The following is a 20,658-nucleotide window of genomic DNA, read 5'->3' as shown; positions in this document are numbered from 1 at the left end:
AAATGGTGGCCACACCAGATACTGACTGGTTTTCTAACCCCCCCCCCCCGCCCCCCCCCAGTAAAGTAAAACTGTGCACATTTCAGAGTGGTCTTTTATCGTGGGCAGTCTAAGGCACATCTGTGCAATATTCCTGCTGTCTAATCAGCACCTTGATTGTGAGGTGGGATGGATTATCTCGGCAAAGGAGAAGTGCTCACTAACACAGATTTAGACAGATTTAGACAGATTTGTGAACAATATTTGAGAGTAATGGATCTTTTGTGTATGTAGAAAATGTTTCAGATTTTTGAGTTCAGCTCATGCAAAATGGGAGAAAAACCGAAAGTGTTGCGTTTATATTTTTGTTCAGTGTAAATAGCTGCACAACCCCTTTAGGTCAGCCACAGATATCAGCGCTGACACCTCCAACACACAGATCTAGAAAGTGTTATATTTACAGAGATATGAGGGTTGAGCAGCTGTCAGACTGCCAGCCCCAGGGGGAACTAATGAGGATGTGTATACCATGATTTATAGCACTCCATTATACAAGTGTAGAAGTCACACAAGTCCACGTACACCTGCACAAACATTAGTACCAGTAACACCATAGTCATTTTATTACTTTCAGAAAGTTTATTACTCACCCTGAGCAAATCATCAATTCTGCCTTCTTTTTTTTCCAGATCCTGGTTTTTATTACTTTCTAGGGCAGCAAGCTTCAGCATGGTGAGATCAGTCTGCAAGACATAGATAGAAAGGTGACTTCACAGACACAACTTATTTAGTGGACTATGTGTGTGTATATATGTGTGTGTATATGTGTATATGTGTGTATATATATATATATATATATATATATATATATATATATATATATATATATATATATATATATATATATATATATATATATATATATATATATATATATATATATATATATCTCCAAAAAAGAGGCAGCACTCCAGTGTATTGAAGGTGAAAGACCCGCTTTATTGTCCCTCTGCAACGTTTCAACTGCTCATTGCAGTCTTTATCAAGCATACAAAATAGTGCCAAAACATCCACATTTATACCCACAATACCTTGTGAGCCAATTAGTGATAATTATGCAATCAAGTAGAAAAACATATAATATAAAATACATAACCAGTGATCAAGAGGCTTTCTATGCAACTTTTAAGGCCATAATTGCAAATAGTTAAAAATTGCATATTTCATTGTGTATTCAAATAAAGTGCTATAGTGCATAAATTGATCACCTGTGTGTGAAATTAATCATTAGTGAGTAGCCAATCGGCCGCATAGACTATAGAAAAACTACTTACACAGCAATGTAATCGGATGGCGCCAACCCCAGCGTCCCATGTCTGTCAATGCGCATGTCCGGTAACCAGGACACCAGTACACAGTAAGTCACGCGACCCGTCACCTGACCACACGTGATCAGTGACGCAGATCGCAAGGCGTGAACAGGTAACCGGCCAACACCATTGGTGTACGTGACGCGCCAGAACGGCACCCGCGTCACCAGGTCACAGAATCACATGGCCGTAACCCGGTAACTGAACGGCGTCCCAGATCTAGTGAACCGCAGCCACCTAAAGGTGAAAGGGCCCCGCCGGGGACAGACAGAAGAGCTGCCTCATCTTGCTCTCTGCTTGTCAGGGATTATGATCCTTAATACAGATAAGATCTATAGTTGAATCTCTGTAGGAATGGAGTTCATGAGGAGACATGAAGTACAGAGAGAAGACAGGCTGTATACAAGTGCTGCTGCTCATCAGCCACATCTCCACCTCCTCTCTGTACCTCATGTCTCCTCATGAACTCAATTCCTAAAGAGATTAACCTGAATATTTTACCAGCTGTATTCAGGATCATAACCCCTGACAAGCAGAGCAGAGAGGAGGATGAGGTAGCTCTTTAGCTCAGTGCTCAGAAGTAACTTGTCCTGCTGTGTGATTAGGACAGGTTGTGTGTGTACTAATAGGACAGCGGCCATTTTATTTCCACTGATGACTGCTCCCTAGACAAAAGCCATTATAACTAATAAAAAGGTAACTGGGAACATATTTAGAATAAATAAATATTTACGAATTTTAATTTTCTTAATTCCTGGAGATCCCCTTTAAGACATCTATACCCAATCTTGAGAATGTGTGTTTTCCCATGGGAAACCCCTTTAAGGATAATGTGAAATAGACCAAAGAGCTAATAACCTGTACAGCAGAACAGATAAGCATCAAAAGGAGAATACTCACTTGTATCTGTTTATAGGATAACTGCTTTGTAGGTGTCATAAGATGGTCCCCAAACGCTAATGCCGTAGGTGAAGGACTGTTCTGTCGAACCTTTGACAAAATGTAAACTAAGTAAACACATGTAGGCTGAAGTGGACAGGAGCATAAAGGAAAAAACAAACAAAACAACATATAGATCATGTCCACATTTGTATGTTTGACACCATAGCCCCTTAAAGAGGAGCTGTCCCTTCTCCTGACATGTCTTATTAGGTAATTGTGTTCCACATCGTTGTTATCTTGCAGGTAGTTACTAAAACGGTCATGTCAGGAGAGGCGACGGGTCCTCTTTACAGTCTATGCACGCTTTTGGCTAACCTATTAAATGCAGCACAAAGTAGGGGACCCATGGAAGAAAGTATGCATTAACCAGAATTTGTCTGTTACCATGGAGACATTTAGTCTGCATAGGAGCTGAAGAAAGAAAATGAGATCCATCACAAAGTTGTTTCATTTTCGATGTGGTCAGAAAATGAAAAAATAAATTAGTTACAAAGATGTATGAGGAGATCCATGGGAGGTACAGGGCTGCTTCTGAATTTGTTAGAAAGAGATTATCATGTACTATATATCTGATTTTCATGGTTTACATTATTTATGGGATAAAACATTTAAAGGGTTAATTTGGGCCCCCATTAAAGGGCATCTGTCAGCATATTTGAACCTATGACACTGGCTGACCTGTTACATGTGCACTTGGCAGCTGAAGACACCTGTGTTGGTCTCATCTTCATATGTGTCCCCATTGCTGAGAAAAATTATGTTTTAATATATGCAAATGAGCCTCTAGGAGCAATGGGGGCGTTGCCATTACACCTAGAGGCTCAGCTCCCTCTGCAACTGCCACGCCCTCTCCACTTTGATTCATAGGGCCAGGTGTGATGATGTTTTCTCTGGCCGTTTCATTAAGTGCAGAGGGCGCGGCAGTTGCAGAGAGAGCAGAGCCTCTAGGTGTAAGGCTAACGCCCCCGTTTCTCCTAGAAGCTCATTTGCATATATTAGAACTTAATTTTTCTCAGCAATGTCGGCACATATGAACATGGGACCAACACACATGTGCGCTTGGCAGCTGAAGACATCTAACAGGTCAGCCAGTGTCATAGGTACAAATCTGCTGACAGATGCCCTTTAAGAGCACATCAAGGACAAGAATGGAGAAACGTCTGACCTGATATTATACTCAGATTTTCCAGCACATGTGAACAATGTCGCTGCAGTCACATGACTCCGAATGTGGACAGCACTGGTGGCAATGGAGGACAGATGACTATGGGATAAGAGTGACATGGGGGCAGCACCAGACCTGAATTTACATGGGGCTACGATTTTTGAATAAAGTAAATTAATAAGGCATGTGTATTTCTACGCCCGCAGTGGGGTTCTAGATTACCACATCAGGTGCCGTGCAGATCATCTTTACGAATATGGAGCCACACAATAAAAATACTATAAAGATATACATCTGCTAATACATACAGCGCTAAGACTCACAGAAGATGAAGGTGTGGAATGTGAGTGGGAGTTCTGTGGAGACCGGATTGAAGGAGGTAGGCCTCTAACAGGACTGGAACCATTCCCAGCTTGATACTGAAAGACATGTACCAATAACAAGGTAATTTGCTAAATAAATAGGAGGCTTAAAGGGGTTGTCCAGGCTACAGGTATTGATAATCTATCCTCAGGGTAGGCCATCAATATTAGATTGGTAGGGGGCTGACACCCGACAACCCCACTGATCAACTATTTCAGGCCCACTGGAAACTATACGATGTATGAAGCAAAAGCAGAAGGCTCCGCACACTGTGTAATTACCGGCATCTGTGTACAGCAGCTCAGCGCCACTGATCTGAATGGCAGCAGAGCTGCAGTACCCTGGCACAGCCACTACACAGTGTAAGGAGAGGTCTGTTCCCAGGACCATGGCTGCTTGAAACCGGTAAATCAACGGGTGCCAGGTGTCATACCCCCCCCCCCCTTCCCCACCAAACCACCTAACAGTCTTGACCAAGCTGTGCTCAGCCTTTACAATAAAGCACTTAACAGTTCAACCCATGCCGAGCTCGGGCGGAAGGGTATGGCTGCTTTAACTTCTCATATCGTCGGCTGCATAGAAGCTGGGTACAAGACCAGAATCACAGCAGTATTTCCTCTACATTGGAAGATAAAGCTGTTCGAAATCAGGTCAGGAGTGAAAGCAGCTGAAGGTGAAAGCAAGTTTTAGCTGCTTTTACTCCCCACCCAATTTGTCCGGGTTTTATCAGTGAAGGACTCATGTTTGGTCAATGTGTCTGTTTTTTGCCCTTCAATACTGCTCAGCTGAAATGTTAATTTCCAGAGCATCTCCTACCAGTGGTAAAATAAAAATATAAACACAACTGACCAAACACGGATGCCATCAGTGTTGTGACAGTGATTTTTCAAGAACCCATAGACCTCAAAGGGCGTTTTTGGTTTGCATTATGGACTAAAGTAGTGCATGTCTCCATGGATTTTTCACTTACCCGAGGTCAGTAAAAAATACCGATGTGTGAACAAACACATTAAGATCAATGTGTATGTGTCCTATTGTCAGAAAATGCAGACAATACACATCAATGAAAAGCGGAAATGTCGACAAGGCCTTACAGCGGTATCTTCCGATGTAGAGAAGCTAATGCCATGATTCTGGTCTTCTTTTAAAACTTAGATTGTCAGCTTTCAAACAGGATCACATCTCTAGCTACTACAGAGCCTGAGATATGAAGAGTTAAATCAGCCTTCCCCGCTTCAGCTGGTGTGATCTAAGTGAGCCGGGAAGAGGAGGGCAGTGGAAGGGCTGACAGCCTCCAATACAGATTCTAGTAAGAAGCAGGGCGGCACTACCTTCTTTAAATTCGCGGTGCACGTGTCCGTGGAATGGCGTCCAAACAAACGTTTCAAAGGAAAAGACAGGCACTTCGCTGATGTAGATCACAATTAGGGCTGAAACGATTATTCGAATAACTCGATTAAATCGAGTCAAAAAATTCATCGATGCAGTTTCCCTGCATCGAGGAATCGTTTAAATCACGTGATCACGGAGCGGGAGTGAAATTAAGCATCTCACTCACCGCTTCCGTGTCCTCCGGAGGCCAGAGAGGCAGGACTGAGCTGCCGGCACAGCGGAGGAGGAGGAGGAGGAGGAGGGAGGGAGGAGGAGGAGGGAGTCTCTCCCTCCCCACTGTGCGCGGCTGCCGCTGAAGACCAGTCTAGGACGTAGGAGGAGGAGGGGAGGGACTGTGGCCACTGCACTACCAATGAATGTGCCGGCCATATCCCACAGGGTCCCCCTCCCCCCCACATATATCATTGGTGGCAGTTTGCAGTTCCGATCGGAGCCCCAGCAGTGTAATGCTGGGGCTCCGATCGGTTACCATGGCAGCCAGGACGCTACTGAAGTCCTGGCTGTCATGGTATGTTAGTGAGCAGAGAGCAGCGCATTATACTCACGTGCGCTGTGGCCGCCGGTCGCTCCTTCTTCTGTCTGTGCGGCGGATTGCTAATGCTTACAGCATTAGCAATGCGCCGCACAGACCTATGAGAAGGAGCGACCGGCGGCCACAGCGCACGTGAGTATAATGCGCTGCTCTCTGCTCACTAACATACCATGACAGCCAGGACTTCAGTAGCGTGACTCCTGGCTGCCATGGTAACCGATCGGAGCCCCAGCATTACACTGCTGGGGCTCCGATCGGAACTGCCACTGCCACCAATGAGGGGGGGGGGGGGAGGAGGGGGACCCTGTGGCCACCGATGATTAATACTGGGGAGGGAGGGGTTGCGTTACCCGAGGGGGGAGGCAGATCAGAGACTGGAGGGGGGGGGGGGGGGGGGGGGAGGCAGATCAGAGGCTGGAGGGGGGGGGGGGAGGCAGATCAGAGGCTGGAGGGGGGGGGGGGGGGGGGAGGGGGAGGGGGGACCCTGTGGCCACCGATGATTAATACTGGGGAGGGAGGGTTGCGTTACCCGAGGGGGGAGGCAGATCAGAGGCTGGAGGGGGGGGGGGGGGGGGGGGGAGGCAGATCAGAGGCTGGAGGGGGGGGGGAGGCAGATCAGAGGCTGGAGGGGGGGGGGGGGGGGAGGCAGATCAGAGGCTGGAGGGGGGGGGGGAGGCAGATCAGAGGCTGGAGGGGGGGGGGGGGGGGGAGGCAGATCAGAGGCTGGAGGGGGGGGGGGAGGCAGATCAGAGGCTGGAGGGGGGGGGGGGGGGGGAGGCAGATCAGAGGCTGGAGGGGGGGGGAGGCAGATCAGAGGCTGGAGGGGGGGGGGGGGGAGGCAGATCAGAGGCTGGAGGGGGGGGGGGGGGAGGCAGATCAGAGGCTGGAGGGGGGGGGGGGGGGAGGCAGATCAGAGGCTGGAGGGGGGGGGAGGAGATCAGAGGCTGGAGGGGGGGGGAGGCAGATCAGAGGCTGGAGGGGGGGGGGGGGGGGGGGGAGGCAGATCAGAGGCTGGAGGGGGGGGGGAGGCAGATCAGAGGCTGGAGGGGGGGGGGGGGGAGGCAGATCAGAGGCTGGAGGGGGGGGGAGGCAGATCAGAGGCTGGAGGGGGGGGGGGGGAGGCAGATCAGAGGCTGGAGGGGGGGGGAGGCAGATCAGAGGCTGGAGGGGGGGGGGGAGGCAGATCAGAGGCTGGAGGGGGGGGGGAGGCAGATCAGAGGCTGGAGGGGGGGGGAGGCAGATCAGAGGCTGGAGGGGGGGGGAGGCAGATCAGAGGCTGGAGGGGGGGGAGGCAGATCAGAGGCTGGAGGGGGGGGGAGGCAGATCAGAGGCTGGGGGGGGGGGGAGGCAGATCAGAGGCTGGGGGGGGGAGGCAGATCAGGCTGGGGGGGGAGGCAGATCAGAGGCTGGGGGGGGGAGGCAGATCAGAGGCTGGGGGGGGGGGAGGCAGATCAGAGGCTGGGGGGGGGGGAGGCAGATCAGAGGCTGGGGGGGGGAGGCAGATCAGAGGCTGGGGGGGGGGAGGCAGATCAGAGGCTGGGGGGGGGAGGCAGATCAGAGGCTGGGGGGGGAGGCAGATCAGAGGCTGGGGGGGGAGGCAGATCAGAGGCTGGAGGGGGGGGGGGGGGAGGCAGATCAGAGGCTGGAGGGGGGGGGGGGGAGGCAGATCAGAGGCTGGAGGGGGGGGGGGGAGGCAGATCAGAGGCTGGAGGGGGGGGGGGGAGGCAGATCAGAGGCTGGGGGGGGGGGAGGCAGATCAGAGGCTGGGGGGGGGAGGCAGATCAGAGGCTGGGGGGGGGAGGCAGATCAGAGGCTGGGGGGGGGGGAGGCAGATCAGAGGCTGGGGGGGGGGAGGCAGATCAGAGGTGGGGGGGGAGGCAGATCAGAGGCTGGGGGGGGGGGGAGGCAGATCAGAGGCTGGGGGGGGGGGGAGGCAGATCAGAGGCTGGGGGGGGGAGGCAGATCAGAGGCTGGGGGGGGAGGCAGATCAGAGGCTGGGGGGGGAGGCAGATCAGAGGCTGGGGGGGGAGGCAGATCAGAGGCTGGGGGGGAGGCAGATCAGAGGCTGGGGGGGGAGGCAGATCAGAGGCTGGGGGGGAGGCAGATCAGAGGCTGGGGGGGGAAGCAGATCAGAGGCTGGGGGCAGGCAGATGGAGAGAGAGTGGTTAATGGAGGCTGCAGGCACCACCTTGGTTTGTATAAAGTTATTGGTTTAGAGAGGGGTTAATGAAGGCACCTCCAAGGTGCTTCCATTAACCTCTTCAAACCAATAACTTTATACATGCCTAATGCCAAGGTGCTTCCATTAACCCCTCCAAACCCAATGGGCATGTATAAAGTTATTGGTTTGGAGGGGTTAATGGAAGCACCTTGGAGGTGCCTTCATTAACCCCTCTCTAAACCAATAACTTTATACATACCTAATTACGTACGTTACTTTAAGTAGCTTTTTCTTATTAGATTACTCGATGAATCGAGAAATATAATCGATAGAATACTCGATTACAAAAATATTCGTTTACTGCAGCCCTAATCACAATGTAGATTTATTCAGTCACATATTCAAATGGCATAGTGACGCGTTTCAGCACAGGTGTGCTTTCATCAGACTGCAATAAAACATCTTACACTCCAGCTATTTATACATAAATGAAACACAAAGGAACTGACATCAAAGGAGCTCCGCCTCCCTCATTAAATAAAAATTTGCATATCAAAAATTTGCATTGAAAATTCGCAATAGAAAATTCGCAAAAAACATATCCACTCTATACTGGCGAAGATTTTCAGTCACATAATCCATTCTTGCAGTGATTAATCACTCTGAAGAAAAAAAGAAATATATTTAATCGGATTGCGTAAGGCCGAATGCCTTATAGGAAGCAGGACACATTGTACTCACGATTGAGGCCCCTGGGCCCCATTGTCTGAAGACGATGGATCCAGTAAGCCTCTCTTTTCAATAACAATTTATTTCTGTCACCCCCTCGACGGGGTAATGATAGACCTTCAATAATCTGATACCTCAACTGCGAGATGTTGTGTTTTTTATCATGAAAATGAAGCGTTATTGGGAGTAATAAATTCTGTTTGCGGATAGTAGATTTGTGTTTACTTAGTCTGTCCTTCATTCTCATCGAGGTTTCCCCCACATATAGTAATCCACATGGACATTTAAGAATGTAAACCACAAATCTACTATCACAAGTGAACGTGCCCCTTATTGGAATATTTTCACCTGAGTGAGGGTGGGAAAAACATGGACCCTTTATAACGCTGGAACAATTGACACAATTTAAACAAGGAAAAGTGCCCCGTCTAGGTGTAGATAAAGTACTCTGTCCTCTTTCTATTTTATTACTTCCCACATCCGCCCGGACTATTTTATCCCTAATATTTTCTGCCCGTTTATAGCATATCATGGGTGGCCTCTGGAACTCTCCTATCCGTGGATAGGACTTGGATAATATGTGCCAATGTTGATTAACAATAGTCCTAAGGCGCTGGGACCAGGGATGGTATTTAATCACTAAGGGGATCCTTGTTTCTTTCTTGGTTCTATCTGGTGGTGTAATCTCAGCTTTATTACGCTGTATTTTCAATAGATCAGGGGGGCAGCCTCGCTCTCTAAATTTTTTGGTCATATCGTCTAATCTTGTTTGACACATATCCCTATCACTAACGATCCGTCTAACCCTCTGGTATTGGGAATATGGGATAGACTCCTTGATGGTTGCTGGGTGACTACTTGAAAAGGACAGCAAACTGTTCCTATCCGTTGGTTTCACGAATAAATCCGTCTGTATTTTACCTTCTTTGTCCCTAGTCACCCAGGTATCCAAAAAGGAAATTTTATCAGAACTATGGTGTACAGTGAATTTAAGTTCATCCCAGATGGAATTTAAATACGTGGTAAATTCCATGAGGGATCGGACGTCGCCCCGCCATACGCAAAAAATATTGTCGATAAATCGACGCCAAAATATGCAATGTTGATATAGAGGGCTAGAGTAAACAAATTGACACTCGAAAGAAGCCATATATGTATTTGCGTATGGCGGCGCGACGTTCGATCCCATCGCGGTCCCACGGCACTGCTGGTAAAAGGAATCTTGAAACAAAAAATAATTTTGCTCAAGAACTGTTTTCAAAAGTTCCAGAAAAAATTCCATCGTCTTCAGACAATGGAGCCCAGGGGCCTCAATCGTGAGTACAATGTGTCCTGCTTCCTATAAGGCATTCGGCCTTACGCAATCCGATAAATATATTTCTTTTTTTCTTCAGCGTGATTAATCACTGCAAGAATGGATTATGTGACTGAAAATCTTTGCCAGTATAGAGTGGATATGTTTTTGGCGAATTTTCTATGCGAATTTTTCAATGCAAATTTTTGATATGCAAATTTTTATTTAATGAGGGAGGCGGAGCTCCTTTGATGATGTCAGTTCCTTTGTGTTTCATTTATGTATAAATAGCTGGAGTGTAAGATGTTTTATTGCAGTCTGATGAAAGCACACCTGTGCTGAAACGCGTCACTATGCCATTTGAATATGTGACTGAATAAATCTACATTGTGATCTACATCAGCGAAGTGTCGGTCTTTTCCTTTGAAGCCTCCAATACAGGAGAGAAAAAAATAAAAATTTTGCAACATCATAATCGTAGTAACCCACAGAATAATGTTGTTATCATGTTATTGTCATCTGTTTTTGTTTTTTTGCAGATCTGTAATTTGCGGCCCATAAAACACATACGGTCGTGTGAATGTAGCCTAGAACTGGTGAGACACTCCCTTTAAGGCCATGCTAATCCAAGTTTAGTATATCTGCTGCCGAAGAAAGTACTAACATTACTTATCTCACTTAGGGGTTAAAAATGCACTTGTGCCCCCTGAATGTGCTCCAGCTATATTTACGTCAGATATAAATTAAAATGCTACAATAAAAAAAGTGACATTTTCTAGAGAGATTTGTCCAAGTGTTAGTTCCAGTGCCTGAAGCTGCAGGGACAGCTAATCAGCAGGGATGCCAGGTGCCGAACCCCTTAGATCTGATATTGATAACTGATCCTGAGGATAGGTGATGAACATCTGTAGACTCCCCCAAAAAAAAAAAAAACTTAAAACACCACATTTCCCATATATATGGTTTAACTTACATCAAAATAGTCACTAATCTTGTGACTTCGGTTACCACTGTTCTTTCCTATAGTAGAGAAAACAAGAAAATATTAGTGCAAATCTCAAACACAGCCGAAGCAAAACCAAAAGGCAAAGTAATTTGTAAGAAATATGCTCATCCTTAAAGGTACGGGTCCATACATTATAACAGGCAGCTGCTGGTCCAAGTATTTGTCTTACCTATTCAATGCATTTGTGAAAAGGTTAAATGTACTTAAAGGGGTTGTCCAAGTTAGGTAAGGACTTTTCAATTCACTTACTTTAGCTCCAGTTGCTGCTTTCTCAGATTTCACTGAGGGTCACATGACCTGCGATATCAGCTTCTCTCCCTGCTCTGATGTTTGGTGCACAAGCCTGAGAGAGCAGATGTGCTGGCCACGCCCTGCTGCACTGTGGGCTGCTGCTTATTGCTCTCTCTCTCTGGATTCTTGAGGAAAAACATTAACCCCTTCAGCTGCACAGACTCAGGGCTGAAGGCGTAAATGAGTAGCTGCAGGCAGTGAGGAGACAAATGTTGGGCACAGGAGTTCTGCAGGGCATTGCACAAGAACAGGTAGGGGGAAGATCCTGTGTGCATCAGCAGTGCCATTGTACAGCTGGAACTTGTAGTCCTACAAATACAACATGCTGCCGAGTCTCCCAGCAGGCAGACATGTCACTCAGGGCAGCACTTGTATTAACTCCCCTGGCAGAGCAGGGGGAGGGGCAGAGATTTTTGTTATTGCAGGTAAACAAAGGACCAGAAGAGAACCAGGGAAATGAAGAAATATAGATTTTTTTTTTTTGCCTAAAACTTGCATAGCTTAGTTCAATATTGCTGCCCATCAGATTTACAGTACTATATTTTTTTTTTTTAGAACTCGGACAACCCCTTTAACAGTCTCCTTGTCCTTAAAGGAGTTTTCTCATCTCGTCGTTACCGTTTTAGAGATAGGGAAACAGCTTGCTATGCTACATTGTTCCCATTGCTCCAATGCACTGCAATAGGAACTACTGAAACAGCATAGCACTGGCCCGCTCCGCTGTTACCCGGCTACCTAGTGGTCGGGCTAGTCCCATCTTGCCTTTGTAACGGTGAGATGAGACAACCCCTTTAATAACAAGTGGCAATATGGCTTCATAAGGCTGGTTAGCAATTGTACTTAAAAGGGTTGCACAAGATAATAAAAAATCTTGGACAAGCCCCCAAAAGATGTAAAAAGGAGATTTTTGTATAACTTACCAGTTAAATCTCTTTCTCGCTCTTCCTTGGGGGACACAGACCTTGGGTATAGCTCAGCTCCCTAGGAGGCGTGACACTAAGTAAAACTGTTAAGCCCCTCCTCCATCAGCTATACCCTCAGCCTGGAGATAGAGGCTACCAGTTGCGTGTCCAAGTAGTGAAAGGAAAACAACCAATAACAGGAACAACCAACCAGCAACCCAATGGGGCGCCAAACCATAACCCTGTAACCAAACACAGAAGGGTGGGTGCTGTGTCCCCCAAGGAAGAGCGAGAAAGAGATTTAACTGGTAAGTTATACAAAAATCTCCTTTTCTCGCCCATTTTCCTTGGGGGACACAGACCTTGGGACGTTCAAGAGCAGTCCAAGAAGGGAGGGACCACAAACCCAAGGCGGAACACCACCAGAGCATCAGGAAACCGCTGCCTGCAAAACCAGGCGGCCCAAAGCAGCATCCGCTGATGCATGCGTATGCACTCTATAGAACTTTGTGAAAGTGTGCAGAGAGGACCAAGTGGCTGCCTTGCACAACTGTTCAGCCGAGGCCCGATGCCTCTGCGCCCAGGAAGCACCGACTGCTCTGGTGGAATGAGCAGTGATGCCGAAAGGCGGAGCTCTGCCCTTGGCTCGATAAGCCTCAGACACCGCCAGTTTAATGAAACGGGCAATAGCCACCTTGGAGACCGCCAAACCCTTGCGCGAACCCTCCGGAACCAAAAACAGGGAGTCCGTGCGCCGAAAGGATCCGGTGACCTCCAAGTAAATCCTCAACGCCCTGACCACATCCAGACGGTGCAGTTCCCGTTCTCTGGGGTGGGAAGGAGAGGGACAGAGCGACGGAAGGACGATGTCCTCATTGATGTGAAAGGCGGAAACCACCTTTGGCAGGAAGGTCGGGACAGGCCGAAGCACAACCTTATCCTGGTGGAAGACCAGGAAAGGGTCGGAGCAAGAAAGAGCCGCTAACTCCGACACCCGTCGGAGAGACGTGATGGCCACAAGAAAGATGACCTTGCAGGACAGAAGACGAAGGGAGACTTCCCGTAAAGGCTCGAAGGGGCGGATTGGAGCGCCGAGAGCACCACATTCAGGTCCCAGGAAGGAACTGGAGGGCGGTACGGCGGAACAGAGTGAGCCACCCCTTGTAAGAAGGTCTTAATGGGCCCTAGAGGGGCCAGGGGACGCTGGAGAAGAATAGACAGCGCCGAAATCTGTCCCTTCAGAGAACTGAGGCTCAGCCCCAGGTCCAGACCCGACTGGAGGAAGGACAGGAGTGTGGGAAGGGAGAATCGGAGAGGAGGGATGCTCCGGGACTCACAGAACCCCAGATAGGACCTCCAAACCCGATAGTAGATCCTAGAGGATACAGGCTTACGAGCACGGATCATGGTGCGGATTACGTCCGCGGAGAAACCCCGTCGCGTTAAGACGGCGGTCTCAATAGCCACGCCGTCAAACGTAGCGAGCCTAAATGCTCGTGGAAGATCGGTCCCTGAGAGAGAAGGTCTTCCCTGGAGGGCAGTGGCCACGGTGCGTCTGCCAACAGCAACATTAGGTCGGCGTACCAAGACCGGCGGGGCCAATCCGGGGCGATTAAAATCGCGGGAACGCCCTCTGCCGCGATCCTCCGAAGAACCCGTGGCAGGAGGGGAAAAGGAGGAAAGACGTACAGAAGGGAGAATTCGCGCCACGGAAGGACGAGCGCGTCGGCGCCGTATGCCTTCGGGTCCCGTGCCCTGGCCAGGTATAGGGGGACCTTGTGGTTGACTTTGGAAGCCATGAGGTCCACGTCGGGGCGACCCCAGCGAAGACAAAGGGCTTCGAACACCTCTGGGTGCAGGGACCATTCTCCCGGGTCGATGGTGGACCGGCTGAGGAAATCCGCCGCCCAGTTGTCCACCCCCGGGATGTAAATCGCAGATAAGGCCGGCACGTGCGTCTCCGCCCAGAGGAGAATGAGGGACACCTCTTGCATCGCTGCGAGTGCCTCCCTGATGGTTTATGTATGCCACAGCCATGGCATTGTCCGATTGGATCCGAACAGGGTGGCCCTTCAGTAGATGGGTCCAGTGTCTGAGGGACAGAAAAATCGCCCTCAGTTCCAGAATATTGATTGGAAGTCTGGACTCCGATAGAGACCAAACGCCCTGGACGGACCGGGGAGGGAAAACCCCCCCCCCACCCCCGTAAGCTGGCATCGGTGGTAATCACCAGCCAGTTCAGTGGGAGGAAGGACTTCCCCCTTAGAGGGATATGCAACCACCAGCTGAGGGAAGCCCGAGCCAGGGGAGGCAGAAGAAAGGTCCTGTCCAGACTCCCCGGTGATTTGTCCCAGGCCGACAGAATTGCCCTCTGAAAGGTGCGGGATCGGAATTGTGCGAACGGCACCGCTTCGAAACAGGCAACCATCTTTCCCAACAACCGCATGCTGGATCTGAGGGAAGGGCGGCGATGACGGAGGAGACTGTGAACCGACCCGCGAAGGGCCAGACGCTTGTCCGACGGGAGGCGGACCTCCGCCAACTCTGTATCCAGGAGCATCCCCAGGAAGATCAGCCGTCTGGAGGGGATAAGGGAAGACTTGGGGTGGTTGATAACCCAACCGAACCGCGTCAGGGTCTCCAGGGTGAGGTCCACACTGCCGGATGCCTGAGAGAAGGAGGGTGCCTTGACCAGGATGTCGTCCAAGTATGGGAGAAGAAAAACACTTCTTGAACGTAGAAGGGCCAAGACAGGGGCCAGGACCTTGGTGAACACCCGAGGAGCCGTCGCCAGACCAAAGGGAAGGGCGACGAATTGGAAGTGATCGTCCCCCACCGCGAAGCGCAGGAAGCGGTGATGACATGGAGCAACCGGAACGTGGAGGTATGCATCCTGAATGTCGATCGAAACCATGAAATCCCCTCTTTCCAGGGAGGCCACTGCGGACCTGAGAGACTCCATCCGGAATCTCTGTAGTCGGAGAAAACGGTTCAGGCGTTTTAGGTCCAAGATCGGTCGCACTGAGCCTTCCTTCTTGGGAACCACAAAGAGGTTCGAGTAGAACCCCCTGAACCTTTCCGTCGGAGGCACGGGGGCGACGACACCCTTGTCCATTAGAGAGCGAATAGCCGCGAAGAAGGCGGCCGCTCGTACGGGATCCCGCGGAGGACGGGATCGGAAGAACCGGTCTGGCGGAATGGACGCAAATTCGATCTTGTATCCGCAAGATACAATCTCGAGCGCCCATGCGTCTGAGATGTGGGCCCGCCATACGTTCCTGAACAGGAGAAGGCGGCCCCCCACCCTTATAGCAGCTATGACCAGGAGGGTTAGGAGAGGGTTAACTGTCCTACCAGTGCCTCAGAAGAACGTCAGGAGTAGAGATGGAGCAGATCAGCAGCAGCAGAGAGCAGCAACAGCAGTGAGCCAGCAGATAGCGCCCACAGAAGCCGAGCGATGTACACAGGAGTTTAGAGTCCCCCACCGTGTCTCAGCTTCCTGTCAGGAGTGAGGAAGCGCGGGAAATCTCAGCAGAATCGCGGGGAAAACAAGCTCCGCCCCCTCCAGCGCTTGCTCCGCCCCCAACAGGACGCGCGCGTAAGCCACGCCCCCTGCTGCCGAAAATGCTCTCAGGGCTAAGAAGAAGCCAGATGCCAGAAAATAAAGGGCCCGCAGGCCCCTGGAGTGCGGCGATTTGCCCAGGTGGGTGACCCTCTGCCACCAAGTCCCCTGTTTCACCGAGAAACAAGCTCCACCGCGATCTGCCCATGTCGGGCATAAGCCCCGCCCCCGATCGGAACGGAGCGGGCAGCGGCGGGAAGGGAGAGAGGGAGAGAGAATACCGGGCTGAAGAAAGCAGCGTGGGGGGAACGGCGTGGAGGAAGGCGGCCCCCCTGCTGAGGATAACCTGAGGGGAGCTGGGGAGGGTCTGCTTGAGCGCTCAGAATAAGCGACCACGGGTGCCCCCCTTACCCAGAGGGGTAGGTTCTGCAAATAGGGACGGGGTATGGGCTGGAATAGCCATCTCACCGAACGACGTCTTCACCCTCAGTTCCTTCCAGCAGGGTCGCCCCTTCAGCCACTGGCACCGCAGTGGCAGGAAGCTGGTAGAGGGGCTTGGCGTGCGGGCGACCCCCTAGCTGGCGGGATGTAGGGGAGCCATTGCTGCCCAGATCCTCCTATTGCTTCTGTGGGGGAGGCAGCAGTGCAGATAAATTGGCACTGGCGCAGCTCAACCCCGGGAGAGCAGAGAGGTCCATGCGTCTCTGGTATCCCTAGGAAAAAGTAAAATAACAAAATTAGAAAAATAAAATATCAAGGAGAAAACAGCCCTGCAGTAGCAGGGAGTGTCTTGCCTCCTTGGACACTAAGCTAAAACTGGTAGCCTCTATCTCCAGGCTGAGGGTATAGCTGATGGAGGAGGGGCTTAACAGTTTTACTTAGTGTCACGCCTCCTAGGGAGCTGAGCTATACCCAAGGTCTGTGTCCCCCAAGGAAGGGCGAGAAATAAAAAATGATGCTGTACTTCTTTCTCCGGCACGATCCTCTGTGCTGCCTGTCCAGTCCCCCTGCTTGTCTACAGACTGCAGCCGTGACATGCATATGTACAGCACGACCACTGCTGCCAATCATTGTCCTCAGTGCTCATGTGCTGCACGTCCATGCTTCAGTCTATAAACACGCGGAGGACAGGACCGGCAGAGAAGAGAGCAGCGCTGGAGAAGGAGCCAAGTATAGCATCATTTTTTAATTTACACTAAACTCCTTAATTATCTCAGACAACGACTTTAATGTTGGTAATCTGGTTATAAAAGGTTATCCCCTATCCACTGGACAGGGTACAACTTTTAGCAGTCCGACTACTGGGACCTTCACCAATCACAACAACAGGGAATGGAGCAGCGGTCAAGCATGTGCAATGATGCTACCATTAAACTCTAAGAGCCCATTCACACGACCGTATGTTTGAGACCGTCCGTTACGCAATTTTGTTATTCCTTTCAACGGGGACACAAACGTGTGCTGTCCTCGTCTGTACTTCCATTCCGTGGCACCGCAAAAAAAAAAAAAATAGAACATGTCCTATTCTTGTCTGCAATGGCGGACACGAACAAGCTTTTCTATTATGGGGCTGACCATTCAACAAAAACGGATACGGTCCTGTGAATGAGTCTGCATCTGTTCCGCAATTTTGCAGAACGGGTGCGGACCAATTCATTTCAATGGGGCCGCAAAAGATGCGAACAGCACACTGTGTGCTGTCCGCATCCGTGGTTCCGTTCCGCGGTAAAGATAGCACATGTCCTATAATAGGCATTTTCTATTGTGGTTGCGGTCCGCGAATTGCAGAACAAACATGGCCGGTATCCGTGTTTTGCGGACCCGCAAAGCACTACGGCCGTCTAAATAGGCCCTAAGACCGAGGGAGATACACAAGAACTATTCTTCTCCAACAGTCCCATAAAGATGAATAGAGTGGCAGTGCACATGCTTGATAAAATTGTGGCTACCTGCAGTTACCACTAGGGGGAGCTTAGAGGTTTCATGAAGACATTTCAATTGAAATGAATGAGAAAACTATGTCCACGTCACGTCCAGGGGTCAAGTTTCACATATAAGCTGATGAAATCCTAAGGAACGTGCACTGAGCGCAAATCGCTTTCCAGACGTCAGGTCGATAGACTGCTATGGCTACTATCAGCATGCGTGTTCTGGAAGAGTGCCTCTGCACTGTCCGTGTTCTGCAGACTGCAAAACACTTGCCGGCGTGTGAATGGACCCTAAAAGGTCTTTGGGCATGCAGATTATTTTCCTCTCCCAATTTAGGGAACCGGCACACTTGGCTGAGGTGTGTTTGTGTGCATGTGTATTGGGGGAATGGGGGTGAATTGGGAGCAGCAGCTGCTGGCCAAGTGAGCGTTTGGTTGTCAGCTATCTAAGGCAGGCATCCTCGAACTGCGACCCTCCAGCTGTTGCAAAAGTAGCATGCCCGAACCGCCTACAGGTGTCAGCCTACAGCAGGGTATTGTGGGAGTTGTAGTTTTACAACAGCTGGAGGGCCGCAGTTTGAGGATGCCTGATCTAAGGTATATGGTCACCTTAAGGCAAGTTCTTATACTGGTATTACATACCGCAGTTTCTTCAATACCTGCCGCAGTGTCAGTGCGTTGCTTGAGGAACACATGGGAATAAAACCTGCCACTAAGTTATAATACAAAAGACTCTCAGTACTGGTCAATGGAGGCAAGACAAAGATGCCAGCAGCTACTGGATGATTAGACAGACTATCACCTACATCATGTCACCGTGATCAGACAGGAGCAGAAATGCTGCAGGCAGCGGAATTAAATAATGAGCACAGACCTGAAGAGCGTTTGTAAAATAAATTGGATCGACATCTATTTTTAATGCCTTTAAATGGCGTCCAAACCAGATGCTCAAAACCTACATTCAATCCATCATCTCTGTATTACCGTGCCAATTTAATGAATCAATTTGAACGTGAACTCAAAGCATTTCAGGCCTTATCTGAAGGTGGAGAATTACCTTCACCATGGGTGGGCACCCCAATTCAGTTACATAACTATATGTAGATTTAGAGGCATTCTGCATAAGGCCCCATGCTCACGGCCGTTGCACCGCAAATTCCGGTCCCCAATGCGTGGGCACTATCCGTACGGCTGCCGCGATGCATCCAGACCCATTCAGAAACCCCACGAAAGCACTCTATAATGCTTCCGTGGCGTTCCATGCCTCCGTTCCGCACCACACCTTCTGGATTGCGGACCCATTAAAGCGAATGGGTCCACATCCGTGATGTGGGGTGCACAAGGCTAGTGCCCGCATAATGAGGACCCGCTGTTTGCAGGCCGCAATAAGTGTGCATGAGGCCTAGTAGTGATAAAAGGAATCATGTTAAACTGCTATAGAGTGATCACACCATACAGCAGGGCGATGAGGGGCACTTAGCTTGTCTACCACCCAATTAGCAGAATAAAGGCTGTTCCATGAGCTCACAGTCACATCTCATTTGCAGCCTATTGACTTAGGGCTGATTCACACAACTGTGGTCAGCCCGGTGAACATGGTCCACGTGTTGACCGCATTTCCCAGTAGAGGACCTAAACAAGTTGATGACGAACCCCTGGGAAATGTATGCTGAAAGAGGTTGTCCCACTATATTTGCAGTATGCCATCATGGTAACTAGGGAGGAGCGAATCGACTTCAGATGAAACATTCAAAGTCTATTTCCATAAAAATTTTCTTCAATACTGTACGGAGCAGGAGCCCTGTACAGTATTAGAATGTATTGGCTCTGATGAGCCTAAGTTATTGCTTTGCGAAGTCTCACGAGACTTCGGGTAATAACTTCATAAATTAATTTGTACTATAAAAATCAATTTCCAGAACTCTGGTTCGGTTCCAAGTGGTACCTTGGAACCGAACCAAAGTTCGGGAAATGTTTTTTTAAAGTACAAATTAATTTATTAAAGGGTTTCTACCACTTCGGTTTCACATATTTAGCTGTCAGACACTAGCGATCCGCTAGTGTCTGCTCTGCCCAACCATCCTAATATAATTGCTTTTGGGGCAGCCGTTTTGCTAAAAAAAGAACTTTTATTAATATGCTAATGAGCCTCTAGGTGCTATGGGGGCGTCATTAGCACCTAGAGGCTCCGTCTACCTTCAGAAACTGCCGCCGCCCAGCGCGTCCCTCCAGCCCGCCCATCTCCTCCTGAATGCGATCCTCCTTGTGAGCGTATGTATTCTGCGCATGCGCAGTGAATGTCTGACCGCTTCCTTGCTCAGACATCTCCACTGCGCCTGCGCGATGACGCCATAGTGCTCCGAGGAACAGGCGCAGTGGAGATGTCTGAGCAGGGAAGCTGTCAGACATTCACTGCGCATGCGCAGAATACATACGCTCACAAGGAGGATCGCATTCAGGAGGAGATGGGCGGGCTGGAGGGACGCGCTGGGCGGCGGCAGTTTCTGAAGGTAGACGGAGCCTCTAGGTGCTAATGACGCCCCCATAGCACCTAGAGGCTCATTAGCATATTAATAAAAGTTCTTTTTTTAGCAAAACGGCTGCCCCAAAAGCAATTATATTAGGATGGTTGGGCAGAGCAGACACTAGCGGATCGCTAGTGTCTGACAGCTAAATATGTGAAACCGAAGTGGTAGAAACCCTTTAAGTTATTATCCGAAGTCGCGCGAGACTTCGCGAAGCAATAACTTAGGCTCATCAGAGCCAATACATTCTACTACTGTACAGGGCTCCTGCTCCGTATGCAAATCGACTTTGGATGTTTCATCGGAAGTCTAGTCGCTCATCCCTATTGGTCACTTTAAGGGAAGCACGCATGAAATATATTGTGCTATATAATAATATCCATTACAATACCGAACTTAAATATTTGCAGTACCTTGACTGCTTTCATTCTGAGTCTCGGCTTTCCGCTTCCTCCCCCTTGAAGAGTCTGGCTGTTTCTTCTCTGGAGTCTGAAACACATAATCAAATGAAAAGAAT

The 20,658-nt window shown here is 49.7% G+C and overlaps 1 protein-coding gene across 4 annotated transcripts in view; it reads right to left on the bottom strand.

Annotated features, from left to right (window-relative positions):
• TLK1 (tousled like kinase 1) overlaps positions 1 to 20,658 on the bottom strand; it is a 313,707-nt gene that overhangs the window by 30,598 nt on the left and 262,451 nt on the right. For 3 of the 4 annotated variants that reach the window (XM_044303362.1, XM_044303363.1, XM_044303365.1), the window contains 5 exons: positions 20,555 to 20,630; positions 10,901 to 10,947; positions 3,765 to 3,875; positions 2,250 to 2,339; positions 630 to 722 (listed from right to left, as the gene is read on the bottom strand). In XM_044303362.1, coding sequence (XP_044159297.1) covers positions 630 to 722; positions 2,250 to 2,339; positions 3,765 to 3,875; positions 10,901 to 10,947; positions 20,555 to 20,630 — 417 coding nt within the window. The remainder of the gene's footprint in view (positions 1 to 629; positions 723 to 2,249; positions 2,340 to 3,764; positions 3,876 to 10,900; positions 10,948 to 20,554; positions 20,631 to 20,658) is intronic. The other variant, XM_044303366.1, reaches the window with a different exon arrangement.

Source organism: Bufo gargarizans, chromosome 8 (assembly GCF_014858855.1).
Source record: "Bufo gargarizans isolate SCDJY-AF-19 chromosome 8, ASM1485885v1, whole genome shotgun sequence".
Taxonomy (NCBI): Eukaryota; Metazoa; Chordata; class Amphibia; order Anura; family Bufonidae; genus Bufo; species Bufo gargarizans.
Note: the sequence above shows the minus strand (reverse complement) of the source record. Positions and strands in the feature narration are given on the sequence as shown.